This window comes from Melanotaenia boesemani, chromosome 11 (assembly GCF_017639745.1).
Source record: "Melanotaenia boesemani isolate fMelBoe1 chromosome 11, fMelBoe1.pri, whole genome shotgun sequence".
NCBI classification, from domain to species: domain Eukaryota; kingdom Metazoa; phylum Chordata; class Actinopteri; order Atheriniformes; family Melanotaeniidae; genus Melanotaenia; species Melanotaenia boesemani.
Genome location: NC_055692.1, coordinates 6484304 through 6497823, shown reverse-complemented (window position 1 = coordinate 6497823; position 13520 = coordinate 6484304). Strand labels below are relative to the sequence as shown.

Here is a 13520-nt window from a genome sequence, read left to right as displayed (position 1 = left end):
TTTCAGCTACAATTTATGAATAGCATTTGGTATCTCACAAAACGGGTTTGAAGCAAACTTTTTTTTAGCATTATCTGATTTTCTGCCTCATAAACATCATCTGTAGTTTCCCAGAACTTGCTAAAATGTTTGACCATGATGAGATTAGGCAGGTTAAGGACCCAAATGCAGAACACATGCAAGGCATAAGGTTGTGGGAACAGAGGACTGTCTGAAAGGAACCTGGAAGGTTCAACTGAGGGTGGCTGAAGAGGCCATGCAAAAGTCTAACACTGAAATTCAAGCCTAGAAGACACTATAATAGATGCAAAGGTAGATAAAAAATTAGGTAAACAAGACACAGGTGAAAACTAAACTCCAAATGACACGCAGGAGCCATGTTGACTAAAATAAGACAGGAACCGAGGAAAATATAAACTTAATGCAAAATAAAAACTTAACAGAAACCATGAGGATAAGTAAACCAAGAAAAATGTAGCAACTGACAGAGCACATAAAAAAATGAAAACTAACCTAACAAAACTGAAAAATCTTAGCAAAACAAAACATAAAAACTGCACCAACACAGAGTTTAGAAAGACGTCAGGATGAAACTCTTTGACGTGTCTATGTTATCTGAACAGGAAGTGAGTAAATTTAGACAGCTCTTTATTTACACTCCACTTTAAGTCCAGAGAAACATGAACAAAAGTGCCATTTTTAAAACTGAATAAAGGTTTCTCTGTTAAAGCAAACACTTCTGTCATGACTGTAATGCTTCTAAACCTGATAAACTAGGATATAGCTAAGTCCAGGTTACAGAATGGTTTAGTTTCATTCTGTATACCAGCTTTTAACTGGGAGTCACTAGTTTGCATTTGTTTGTACACCTTAAAAAATGGCTGCAATTAACTGCAACACAGCTTTAAGTTAGAAACACACTGTCTTCTATGAGGTTTGAGAGCTTTACTTTTTGTTTAAATTGTTTGACTGTGTTTTTGTAGTTCTTTTGAGAGAAAAGTCTAAATTTTATATGTCATTGCGACTCATATGAGATGTTCTGAATCAAACCACTGAATATGCATAAATATAAAAAATCCTTTTTTGAAAACTAAAGTTTTTAAAAAGGCCAATTTTACATGTAGTTGTGTCTTTAAAAGGTGAAATGTTAAGTATAATCATCTGATATTGGGTGATAATTGTCAATAATTAGAAATTCTGCTTGAGATTTCTTACATGCTGTTTGACGGATGATGCATCAGTCACTGATTGTAACAAAATACACTTGTTTTCACTGATACAGGAACAGCCCGCAATTCTTTGAACCAGCCCAATGTTTGGCTAACGATCATCCTCACCTCCACCCTGTGCGTCCTTCCTGTGGTTACCTGCCGCTTCCTGTTGATTCAACTCTGCCCGACCATCAATGACAAGGTAAAGAAAAAGAAGGAAGCACTTTGTTTGTCTGCGAAAGCACAGCTGCAGCTGTAGCACACGATTTGGTTTGAAAACTTTGTAGTTTGTGGACTTTCTAAGAACTCGTCTGGCGGCTGATTGGTGCAGAGCTGATGTTTTCAAACTGTAACATACATACATTTCCAGGTAATTTTGAGGTAATGAAGTTCACCCTATCATGCATAAAATAGCAAAAGTCATCAGTTAATGGATTTTTATATTTAATAATTAAATATAATTAATTAATAAAGGAATCCAGTGATAGTCTTTACATTGTGCCTACACTGTAAAGGAGAAACACTAAAAATTGATCAATTATGGGATTGACTTTTTAAGCAAAAGTATTCAAGAACACTGAGAATTGTTCAACCATTTTTCAAATACCGCCACTCCTCGCAGGTGTTTCATGTTAGCTAACAGCATGTTGCTAGCATTGTCATGTTTTTCATTTAGTCCCTAGTGTTCAGTAACTGTTCAGAAAGCACATTCACAAGGTTTTATCTTTTTTTTTGTTGTTGTTTTTTAGCAGTATTTCACTCTGACATGGCTTTGGTCTGCCGAACAGTTTATTGCATTTTCCAGCTGAGTAATCGTGCGATGGTTAAATACAACGTAAGCTAACTGAATGTTCAGCTAACCTACAACATGACAGTTTCTTCAGTCTTGTGTTGATGTTTTTTTTTTTATCTTTTTTTATGGGAATGTAAACTAAATTGATGGGAACAACATCTTTAGCTATCATCTTTAAAATACTGTCTGCTATTTGCTCTTAGTATTTAACATCAAACTTCCCTCAGAAAGCTAGCTGCTTCCTGGCGCTTTGTCAGGTGACCTTCTGTGCGAGCTTCGCTCTCAAATTACTGAACAGTCGGGGTAGACTTATGAAGTTCTAGCTTTACCTGACAGGTTTTACTGGGGCTTCAAACAGACCTTTTAGCCACTTGTTGTCTTCAGCTTTGCATGTTTCTTGTATTTGTACTCCATTAGCTTCACACTCTTTGTACCAGAGCCTAGCAATCATGAAATAATACTTTCATTGTTTTTATCCTGGTAGTTGACAAACAGCTTGGTATATTCACACCTCTTGTGATGGTAATGACATATTACTACCAGATTGCTAGTTAAAATAATATTATAGTTGCACAAATTATTGGATTTTTACAGTTGAATGATTATTGGCAAAATCAAAAGTCATCACTCATCTCTGCTTTTAAAGATGTTGTAATGTAAACAAATACAGATTAAACAGCTGAATTCACTCATGTCCATGAAAACATTGCTTAACCCTAATTATAGCTTTTGTAGCTTTAAGAGTTACCACTAGATGGATGTTTGAGCCATTTATCTACTGACTGATTTCTTTTTTTTTTATGTGTGATTCAAAATGTTTCCCCAAAATGTTAATTTTCTGACTCTCTCCCAAAACTTTCAGGTTATGTTCAAGGTGAGACAAGCCAAAGCAACACCTCCTCCTCCTCCTCGGCGGGCCCGAATCCGCCGCACCAGCTCCCGCCGCTCGGGCTACGCCTTCTCCCACACACAGGGCTACGGCGACCTGGTGACATCAGGCCGCTTTCTGCGACGTCCCGCCAAATCGCTTTCTTCTGGCTTTGCCCACGCTGGTCGCAGCACCTCAGGCTTCAGTCCTATGGGGCGATCAGCAGGTTACAGCCCGACGGGACGCCCTCAGAACACCAAGGTCCCAGATGTGGAGGTGACTTCGTTGCAGATGTTCAGGACGATCGCAGATCCGGCACTGTGACAGGCAGAATATAGGATGTTTTTTTGGAGAAGTTTTGGGAGCAGAACATGTTGCTCTCACTTTTGTCACAGAGACAAACTTGCTTGGGCTTCCCGGAAAGCTTGGAGCTCTTTCATGGTCTGTCTTTAATCTGCTTTCTCTGAAGAGGAGGTTTGAAACATTCACATCTCCACAAATTTGTTTTTATTAAAGGGAACAAAAGAAGAATGTGTTACCACTTCTGAAAGGTGTATTGACCTTCAATGTTGATGTAAAACCTGAATCACACAGAGCAGACAGAAGTCATCCTGACACTAGAGACCCAGAAACATGGCCGTTATCCTTCAGATAGAAACAACCACAGAAGGGAAACAAGAGGAGGACAAGATGTCGTCGTGTTTACAGGCTGTCCAGCTTTTATTAATGCTGGGAGTCCAGATGCACAGCACTGCTTTGTACAAAGAAAAAAATCAGCAAAGTCGTGCTGCTTTAAATAATTTAATTTTATACTTTAAAATCCCTTTTTTTATTTTACATTTTGTTTTTCTATCTTGAAAGCTGCACAAGCAGTCTGGCACTTTGGCTGTCTCACTGAATGCCTGAAATATGAAAAATGTAAACTACGCCCACCTTCTTTTTACTCTCAAGAATTAAAGAGTCATTGCATAAAAAAAATTGGTACAATTTAAGTCCCTCTCACCTTTTTGGCTGTATTTTATCTATTAGGTCTCCAAAATGTATTTTTAAACAGCGCTTTATAAAATGATAATTCTAATTTTTACTTTATTAATCCAAATCGGGAAAGTTAATACTAGAGAGCAGTGGGCTGCTATAGATCAGCATCCGAGGAGCAGTTGGGAGGGTAATTTAGTTTACCTCTGTTGGCACACCTGGGACTTGAACCGCTGTATCTACCCGGCTACCACTCCTATCGAAATGTTTCTCTAATACAGTGTAAAACATATTGATACAGTTTTTTCTTTTTATCACAAATGATTTTGTTTTTTCAGTTGCCACCTATTTTGTCATGTTCCTTGTGGCCTTTTATGAAAGTATCCTTTACCTAGAAAATAACAAATAAGAAAAGTCCATACATTTTAATTTCAACTTAAACATTTATTTCTGTTTTTTTGCTAGTAATTTTTTTTTCTAAATAAACTGATAATTATTCATTATCAGTGCTGAGCATGAACTCAGCACTGACGTTTTTCGGACAACACACCACCAGGGACGGCCAAGAGGCTTCTTTCTTTTACTATATTTTGTTCATTTATGTTGTAATCTTGAGGATGTCAAACTCAATGACTCAACACTGTTACATGGAAAAAAGAAACAAAACTCTAGTTTAATAATAAGGTTTTTGTTATTTCGAGAATGTAGGATATTTCTGAATCTTGTGCATGTCAAAGCTCTCTCTCTCTCTGGCATTCAGTTTGTAGAGCTGTGGTCATTTTGAGGAAACATCACAAAGATGATACGTGTTTAATTGTAATGGGTTGTGAGAGTGTGATGTGGTTGTGGTTATAGTTTGGTTATGTAGAAGTCCCATTTGTACCGTTCCCATGGATTGACTTAAAAATGTCTTTATGACAGGATCCAACCTTTTGGCCCCTTCAGAGTATTTCATTTCTTCCTTTCCCTTTAAAAAAACAACCATCAGTAAACTTAAAATAACTTTACTGTTTATAAAACTGTATTTTTCTTTGAAAAAAAAGAAAGCCATTAATAATATCAATTTTGGACTTTGAGATTATGAAAACCTTTTGCACATGGATGTTTTTTCTTAATCGTCCTTCATTCTTTCCCTTTATTAAATGAGTATTCAATCCTTTTAAATCCTATGATTTAAAACGTGCCCTTTTATTGCATAATTTATGCATAAATAAGCCAAAATATTTCAAATACAGGCTAAAATCTGGATTGTTTTTAGTCTTTCTGTCTGTAAAAGAGATGAAATGTAGCACTGCGAGACAGAAGCAGGACAGATGTGGAAAAAGAAGAAAAGAGCTGCAGCTATTTTCAAATTATTTGGTTATCGGGGATTTTTTGCATCAAATTTATTCTGTGAAAAAGGGCCGACCAAATTTGCCTCTGCAGTTGTGCATTAAATTCCCGTTTGCTCTCAAATCCTGGAGATTTTTTTATTTGATCATGGACACGTAGCAGAAAGTTCGTAACTCAAAAGTTGGCTATCTGCTTCTTTATTTTTGTCTGTTACTTGATGATTTTAACTATTTAGCAACTTTCAATGTAAATCTTGTTACAAAATGCTTCAAATCTTCTGCATCGCAGCACAACAGAAGCATTTTTGGTGTTCTGACTTGCAGCTGCAAACAGGAGTGTGTGCATAAGGTCAGCATTCAGTTCTAAAGCTTCGATAGTGACACCAGATTGTGCACTTAAGTGGGCAGATGTTTTGTTTTCACTATCAAACCAGCACAAAGAAATATGCATATTCTACATATACTACATCTGTGGTCAACCATATCTAGCTGTGTTTAGAGGATTTTTTCTTATTGTACACACTACAAACTTGACTTGTGGTCTATGAATGTTTATTTCTGCTTCATATTTGGTGCCTTCACATCAGCAATCAGGAACGTGACTCTGAAATCATATAATTCTGTTTTGTAGTGATTTAAAATCATGCCTTTGCTTTAGCTGCAAGCTCTTTTTTGTATATGTGTGACAATCAGCTAATTGGATGTAATCACCACTTTGAAAGTGTATTTTTGCATATCTTATGTCATATGGGTCTCAATACAAAAAAAATAATTTGCAGATGCTGCTTTAATAACAAAATATAGTCATTTCCACTTAATGAAACATAGAAGTGATTCTAAGTATTTAACAGATTTTTAAACAAATATTTTACCTTACTGAAAGTCTAAAGCAGGGATCACAAGCTTTGGCTCTCAGGGGTCAGTGTCCTGCAGGTTTTAGATCAGGGATCCTTAATCCTGGTCCTTGAGGGTTTGTGTAGAAGTGATTGTATAAGTTTCCCTACTTCAAAACACATGATTCTGTGTGTGCAGAGTTTGACATCAACCTTTGCACAAGTCTACTGATTAACCATTGATTTGAGTCAAGTGTGTTGCAGCAGGGAAACATCTAAAACCTGCAGGACACCAGCCCTCAAGGACCAGGATTGCAGATTTCTGTTTAGATGTTTCTTTGCTCACACACACCTGATTTAAATTAAATTGTTCCAACAGCTTGTTACCAAGTTCTGCACAGTGACCCATTCATTTCAGTCAGGTGTGTTGCAGCAGGAAAACATCCTAAACCTGCAGAACAGCAGCCACTGAGGACCAGAGTTAGAGATTCCTGGCTTAATGGGTTTTCCAAATGGATTTTAACGATGTACAGTTAAGATGTTTAATATTTGAGACTTTTCTAAAGGTGTTCAGCTCTTGCTGTTTTTCTTCCAAAGCTGAATTTAATTGTTAGAGATGGAGCTCTTTTTCTCCTGAGTTGAACTCAATTTACTCACTCTGCCCTGGTGGTTGACCAAAGATATTTAAAGCTGTAGTTTACAATAATGTAAATGCTGATGCTCATCAGGCAGAAATTGATGCTGGAGGTCAGTGTGGAAAAGCTGTTTTATACCACTGACAGAACAGTTGGGGCGTTTTTATTAACATAAAGTGTATTTTAGGGAAATCAGTAGTTTGTATTTCGGGGGGGATCTCTACATGTTTGTAAAACTGATTACATACTATATATTGAAAACTATTATTTACTATTGGAGTTTTTCTCTTTTTTTTCAAACCTGTATCTGTTTTTCTAAATCCTGTAAACGCTTGGAGAAATGGTTCAGTAGTTTAATTTCCACTTGAGCAAGTTGGTGACAACTTGACATTTTGTCAGGCAGCTATGAGACAGCAGATCTGCAAGGTTGCAGGATTTCTTGTGATTAGAAAAAATGTGTTTAAATGAGCGAAAAGAAACGATCTCCTGCAGCAAATTTCATTAAGCAGCGTTAATGCAGACTAAACGAATTCAGTGTGACCACCAAACAGTGACAGAATGTATTCAGTTTTTTATTATTATTATTTTCTTTGTCTCTCTGGTACATTTTAATACATTCCAGCCATAAATACACATTTCAAAATGTACCACTATGTTATATAATTGCAAGTCATGACATGAAGGCAGAGAGGGATTTTTTTTATCACATTCTCAAACATGAAAAGTAATAATAATTTGATTTTAGCACTGTTTTTCTGATTACCATTTTGTATCTTTTTTTTATATCTTTGAGACATTTTTACTGCATTAAAAAATCTTAAAGCTCAACACCGCTTTTCTGTCCAGTTTCCTGTTTTTCCCCTTTTTGTCTTATGAATGAAAGGTCATCTTTATTAGCAACTTCAAGCTTCAACTCATTAGTTAAAGATTCCAACTTTATTCATTCATGATTACTTTTTTTCATTTATTTATTAGAAATGTGCACAACAACAAGGAACAAGAGATAAAGTGTACAACATATAAAATGGGCAAACACTCACCGCTCATTCTATCAGACTAGATAGATAGATAGATAGATAGATAGATAGATAGATAGATAGATAGATAGATAGATAGATAGATAGATAGATAGATAGATAGATAGATAGATAGATAGATAGATAGATAGATAGATAGATAGATCTATCTCAAATCCTTTCGTAGCATCTCTGGTTGTAGTGACAATGAGCCAAGGACTGGAGTCAAGCACAAAATTGTGAAAAGGGGCATGCATCACTTTCTCCACTGGACCAGTGTGCTGGACTCAGGGTTTCAGTCCAGCACACTCCCCTCACATCCTCCATCCTCCTCTCACCCTGCAGTGTGTACACTCACTATTTTTATCGGTTTGTTTTTATCCTTCCTGGTTTACAGTTTCTGACCTCTGCTCACCCTCTTGTTTTGTTTTCCAGCCTGCCTACCAGCTTCTGTTTTGCATTTTTCAATAAACCAACACAAACTGTTCCTGTATTCCTGGTGTCACTCTGTCAGGGTGCACCTCCCTGAAAACAAGCACAATGACACTTTGCAGTCCTTGTTAAACAGCAAACTGTTGCTAATATGAACAAAACAGAACAGAAAGTTGAATGCACTTTAATACGAGCACCTTAAAGTTTTTAAATTACGTTTTTTTTTTATGAGTTTTATGTGTTTTTATTTATTTATTGCTTTTAAAGATGTTTGTTTTAAATTACTTTTATGTGTTTTTAAAGTGGCCAGTTATGTGACTTGTCTTGTAGGTCTTTTAAGCTGTTGTCATGCCCTTTTAAATTGCCCCGTGGGGACAAATAAAGTGATTTGAATTGAACTGAAATTATAAACAGTTGCATATTGCTAGTTGAGCCTTTTAAGAATCCTTACAGAAAAAGTGAGGTTCGACCACTGAAAAAGCTATATTGTTTTTTGAATGTGCATCACAAACAGGAACTTCTTCACTACACAACCCCATCCTGATGTTTTCATTCATTGTACAACACCCAGAATCTAATTGCTCGCTCAGGAAATACATCTTCCTTTGATTATATACAGTACTATGCAAGAGTCTGAAGCCCCACAGAACAGAAAAATAGGTGCAGCAATTAATTAAAACAAGCAACCTTAAATGGAAATATGATTTACAAGGCAAAAACAAAGTCAATATTTGGCCTGAGCATCTTCATTCTTCAAAACAGTCTGAGAGCTAGAGACATCCTTTCTTATAATATATTTAAGTGGTCTTTAGGAACAGTTCTCTAGGCTTCTTAAAGGACTTTACAAAGCTTTTCTTCCTTTTGTTCAGTTCTCTGCCCAGATGATCCCGTACTGCTTCAGTATTGTTGAGGTCCAGTCTCTGGGGAGGATTCATCCCTCCATCAGACCTATTTGTGCTGAATTTCGGCCCAGTTTTTGTGTCATGTGGCATATTTTTCCCTGTTTCCCTTCTATGAGAATGACTTCTTGACAGCTACCCTTCCTGGAGACCATTTCTGATGAGGCTTTAGTGAACAATAGATGGATCAACTGAAGATCTAGATGCATCTCTCAGATCCTGTGTCCAAACTTGTATGGATTGTTTCCCCCTAAAACCTGACCCTTTTGCTTTTGCTCTCCACTTGTTCAGTTCTTTCAAATTTCTAAGGACACACTGCACACCATGCTGAGACATGCCAAGTTTTCCTTAAGAAATACTTTGTTACTGCTAAAATACAGTTTTATGTTAGTCAAACTGTTTTCTTATGCATTTTTTGTAGATTGAACTAAAGAGGGTGCTTGTAGGTCCCTAAAGATCTAATTTAAAATGGGTTTCTTGCTAAGTTGCCCGTGTCAATACAACACCGGCTCATCCCTTTGGTTTCTTATGTTTAAGAGATTCATAGGTCAGTGTTACATCTCCACTTCTAAACCAGTTGAGATGCTCAAGCCTTCAGCAGAACATTCCTGAATCAGTATCACTGTGATTGTGGGAAACATGGCATCAGAACATGAGTGTCATGGACTTTTCTACACAGCTGCATAACCTCAACCTTCTTAAACATTTCTGGGGCTTGTGAAATCAAATTCAAACAAAATTAAAACTTATTTTTGGCCTTATTGTGTGTGGATATGATTTTATTTTCATTACTTTGTCTGGTTTTATTACAGAGATGTGTTCAAAATATCTATAAGAAACAAATCTGTAAAAGTCAGAGTATTGCAGAGGTGGGTAATATAAGTAATAGCACTGAGACATTATTTTTAAATCTCTAATACTGTGTCTAATTTTGACCATATAATAATAATAATAATAATAATAATAATAATAATAATGTTACAATATTCACATTTAAGAAGTAGTGGCCTTGTTTAATCTTTTAGGTCATCACAAAAATGAATGTGCTGGTCTGGATTCAGTCTAGAATATGCTAATGAAAAATAAACAAACAGCTGCACTGCATTTAACGCTGTAATGACTAAAACTAATATATTTAAGCTTCAATCATGATCTTAACTGATTAAAATAAAAGATGAAAAGTTTGCTGCCCTCCTACGACCAATAAATGATTCTCCAACCCATTCTGCGGTGCTGATTTCGCTGCACTTACAAAAACGGAAATTTCAGCTCTCTCGTGAAATGACCTCGCAGGTTTTTTCAGGTGACAATAATTTCCAGTTCCTGAACCTTTGATATTTTAAAACACAACTACTCTGTGATTTTCATTGCACTTATCTGGTGTTTGTGTTCTCACATGAAGGGTATTACGCAACGTATCCACTCCGCGTGATAAAAGCGCTCCAACGTATGTTCCCAGATTTCCCGTGAAACATGAATGCAGCATCAGGTCCAGACTGCCTCGCATTGTTAACGTTGATTTCTCCCGTTCAAGCCAGCATTTTGTCTTCCGTAAGCCAAACCTAGGTTACAGCCTCCCACAAAACGCATGTAATCTGGACTACACTTGACAGCGGGACACACACCGGCGTACTGTAAGCTACTTTACAGTGTTTTCATACAATATTGTCTCAGTTTTTGGATAAAGAAAGGACGCACGATCTCAAAACACACTAGCTAACATTAATGTTCATTTTTCAGACTGCAATGTAATATAACGTTACAGGGGCGTCTCGTGATTTCATTTAAGGAGCAGCTTGAGGTTTGAATTTTTAATTTTATTTTCTATTTATCTATATTTTTATTTCTGTTGTGACTTTTTCTTTGACAGTTAAGAGGGTTAAACACCTGTCCGGGTAATTATTTAGAAGATAGGCTAACATTGTGACTTTACGGAGCAGCCGTTTTCCTTGCTGGAGTCGAAGGAGGAGTAGCTTAGCGTGTTTCCCATGGCTACATCAAGCTTTCAGTGGTTGTTGTATTCCTTTCTAGCCGGTGGTGACACGTTATGGCTATATTCCTGTTACTGACCACCGCCTTGCCTTCATAATTTAAACAGGTGTATAGGATAATCATGTAGAAAGTAGGGAGTGTTTGGAGAGATCAGCTCTTGGAGCCGTGACGTCGCTCCGAAGGTGCAGGTTCATCCTTCAGCCAGTTTGGGCTTCTTTTGTTGACTAAACGCCCACCTTTTTCCTCCAGGACCTCCGAAGTTTTATAATTCTCAATTGATTTTTGCTTTTTCTCCCATCCTCTTTTGGTTTTCTCCTCCTCGTTCGGAAGCATGAGGAGAATTGGTGGCTGCAATCCTGCCCAGACCAGAGGCTGCTGGTAGGGATGGTGCCGCTGTGAACAGCCGGTGTGCGTTTCGGAGGACAAGCCTGTGGTTGGGGGAAGCGAGAGGACAGGAGTGCCCAGGCAACATGACTGTTTTCAACCCGAAAAATGTTGAGGAATTTTATGAAATTGGAGACGAGCTGGGGAGGTAAGCATCTTTATTTCATTATTATTTTTTGTGATGTCTAAGCTCATTCCGAGTGCGTAAACTTCCCCTTTTCATAACAGAGGCGTGATCAGGAGTTGGTCCGTATACTGGGAACATAGCTTAGTTTCCCTTTCTCAGTATGGGATGGCATGAAAAATAAATATTGCCTTTAATCAATGCATTGTGTGTGCATGTACCCAAAGAGGATCCATGACAGAGAAAAGCCAGAAGTTGCATCCCCCCACTGTGAGTGCATCTGATAGGCTTTGATTAATGCGGTCCATAATGCGTTGTTGTCAGTGATGAACAGTTAAGTATTACTGCTTTTTTTTCCCAGTAGATTTATTACAGGAGGGGGCTTGACATTATCAGTATGCCACTTTACAAGCAGAGGATTTGCACCACAGTATATAGTCTGTCTTGACATTATTCAATGTATCAATCAGCCACTATATTAAAACCACTGTTACTTTGACACTTGACACCAGCTTAAGACTTCTAGCAAAAGTTAAAGCTCCCATTATCCCACAAAAAATCTTATTAAAGAACATTAAAAGAAAGTTTCTTCCTGATCTGACTTGCCACACTTTTTCCTAATATTTAAGAGTATTAAGATGAGCAACTGTGCGTTTCTCTTCAGTGTGGATTGCAGATTTCTCCTCTTCTGACTCTTAGAAATGCAGAAACGAATCTGTGAGTTTATGGTGATCGAAGTGACACATGCAGTCAGTGCTGGTAATAATCAACCTGTTGTTCTCTGCTCTCTTAGCCTGTTTTGGCAATGCTGCTTCTCCTTTTTTGAGCTCGCCTTCCTGCACTGTGTGGGAGAGCTAATGCTGCTCTCGCTGCTTCTCCATGCTACACTGGTAAAAGAGACGATGGGGAGCTTTACGTAATGGGATTGAATTTCTGACTGCGAGTGTGATAGTCTCATTTGGGCCTCGATCCAGCACCTGGATCTGATCTCTATTGTGGTTTTGATTAGGGGAATGGAGAGTTTAAAACGGGTTATCTGCATGTGAAAAGAAAGTACATCCTCTTTCACTTCCAAAATTTTATGTATCAGCTCTAAATGGGAAAACTTTAAAGAAAAGAAGAAGAAAAAAAGGGTTTTAAAATGATGTAAATACAACAAAAACTAAATCATGTATTAAACATTTGCCTATTCAAGGGGAAACTAAATATAAAAAAATGATTTTGTTATTGGTGCATGCATTCAACTGTCTTAAGGACAGTCCAGTGAAGAGATGCCCAGAGGTGTTTTTAGTCTTTGAAACTATTTTTTTATAACACAGACTGGTTCTGCTCAAAAGTACAAATGCAGTTGATATTTAGCATCTATGTATTTTAAAAATGATCTGATTTGGACTACCTAAATAATGCCTCGTGATATGTTTGCAAAAGTGGCCTGACTGTTTAATTTATTGGTATTTTAGAATAGTTTTTCTTACTAAAACCTCCCAAATGTAGACATCTGCATTAAAACTCTTTTAATGACTTAAAAAAAACCCTAATAAAAACAGGTGAAATGGCACGTTTTTTTGTTTGCAGATTCAGAGTTGTAAAGCCGTGTCCAAATAACTTTGTCATAGCTGTGTTTACAAATCTCTTTTCCAAGTTTTCCATTGAAACGTTTTTATCTTGGATGACCTTTTGGATAAGTCAGAGTTGGTTAATAATGAAGGCTGTTCTTTCCCATTCATCAGCTGCATGACATGCACCATAAAGCCTAGCATGCCTAAACACAGAGAGCCTTTTGATCTGACTGTACTCCAGGCCTGACTCTAGCTGCACTTGGATTCTGTCCTGTTTGGTTTGCCAAAATGGGGAAATCATCCAAGCGGCCAAGTAGACTTCATCCTGACACTGATCCTGCCTGCTTAGGAGCTGCATGGCGGAACTGATGCCTGGTGAAGCCAAGCATCTAACCTTCATTAGTACTCGGCTAAAGTAGCATACAGGCAATTTAATGAGGAGGAGACAGTGGAGGAAGAACTTTAGGA

At 37.4% G+C, this 13520-nt stretch overlaps 2 protein-coding genes across 4 annotated transcripts in view; both read left to right on the top strand.

Moving 5' to 3' along the window:
- Positions 1–7474, top strand: part of LOC121649180 (phospholipid-transporting ATPase ID-like) — a 53534-nt gene extending 46060 nt beyond the window's left edge. For both annotated transcript variants that reach the window (XM_041999813.1, XM_041999812.1), the window contains exons 27-28: positions 1283–1413; positions 2867–7474. In XM_041999813.1, coding sequence (XP_041855747.1) covers positions 1283–1413; positions 2867–3196 — 461 coding nt within the window. In that variant the 3' untranslated portion in view covers positions 3197–7474. The remainder of the gene's footprint in view (positions 1–1282; positions 1414–2866) is intronic.
- Positions 7475–10471: 2997 nt separating this feature from the next.
- The window catches only part of dapk1 (death-associated protein kinase 1), an 82517-nt gene continuing 79468 nt past the window's right edge, over positions 10472–13520 (top strand). Inside the window, exons 1-3 of one of the 2 annotated variants that reach the window (XM_041999888.1) lie at positions 10472–10627; positions 10734–10794; positions 11316–11517. In XM_041999888.1, the coding sequence (XP_041855822.1) occupies positions 11456–11517 (62 nt within the window). In that variant the 5' untranslated portion in view covers positions 10472–10627; positions 10734–10794; positions 11316–11455. The remainder of the gene's footprint in view (positions 10628–10733; positions 10795–11315; positions 11518–13520) is intronic. The other variant, XM_041999887.1, reaches the window with a different exon arrangement.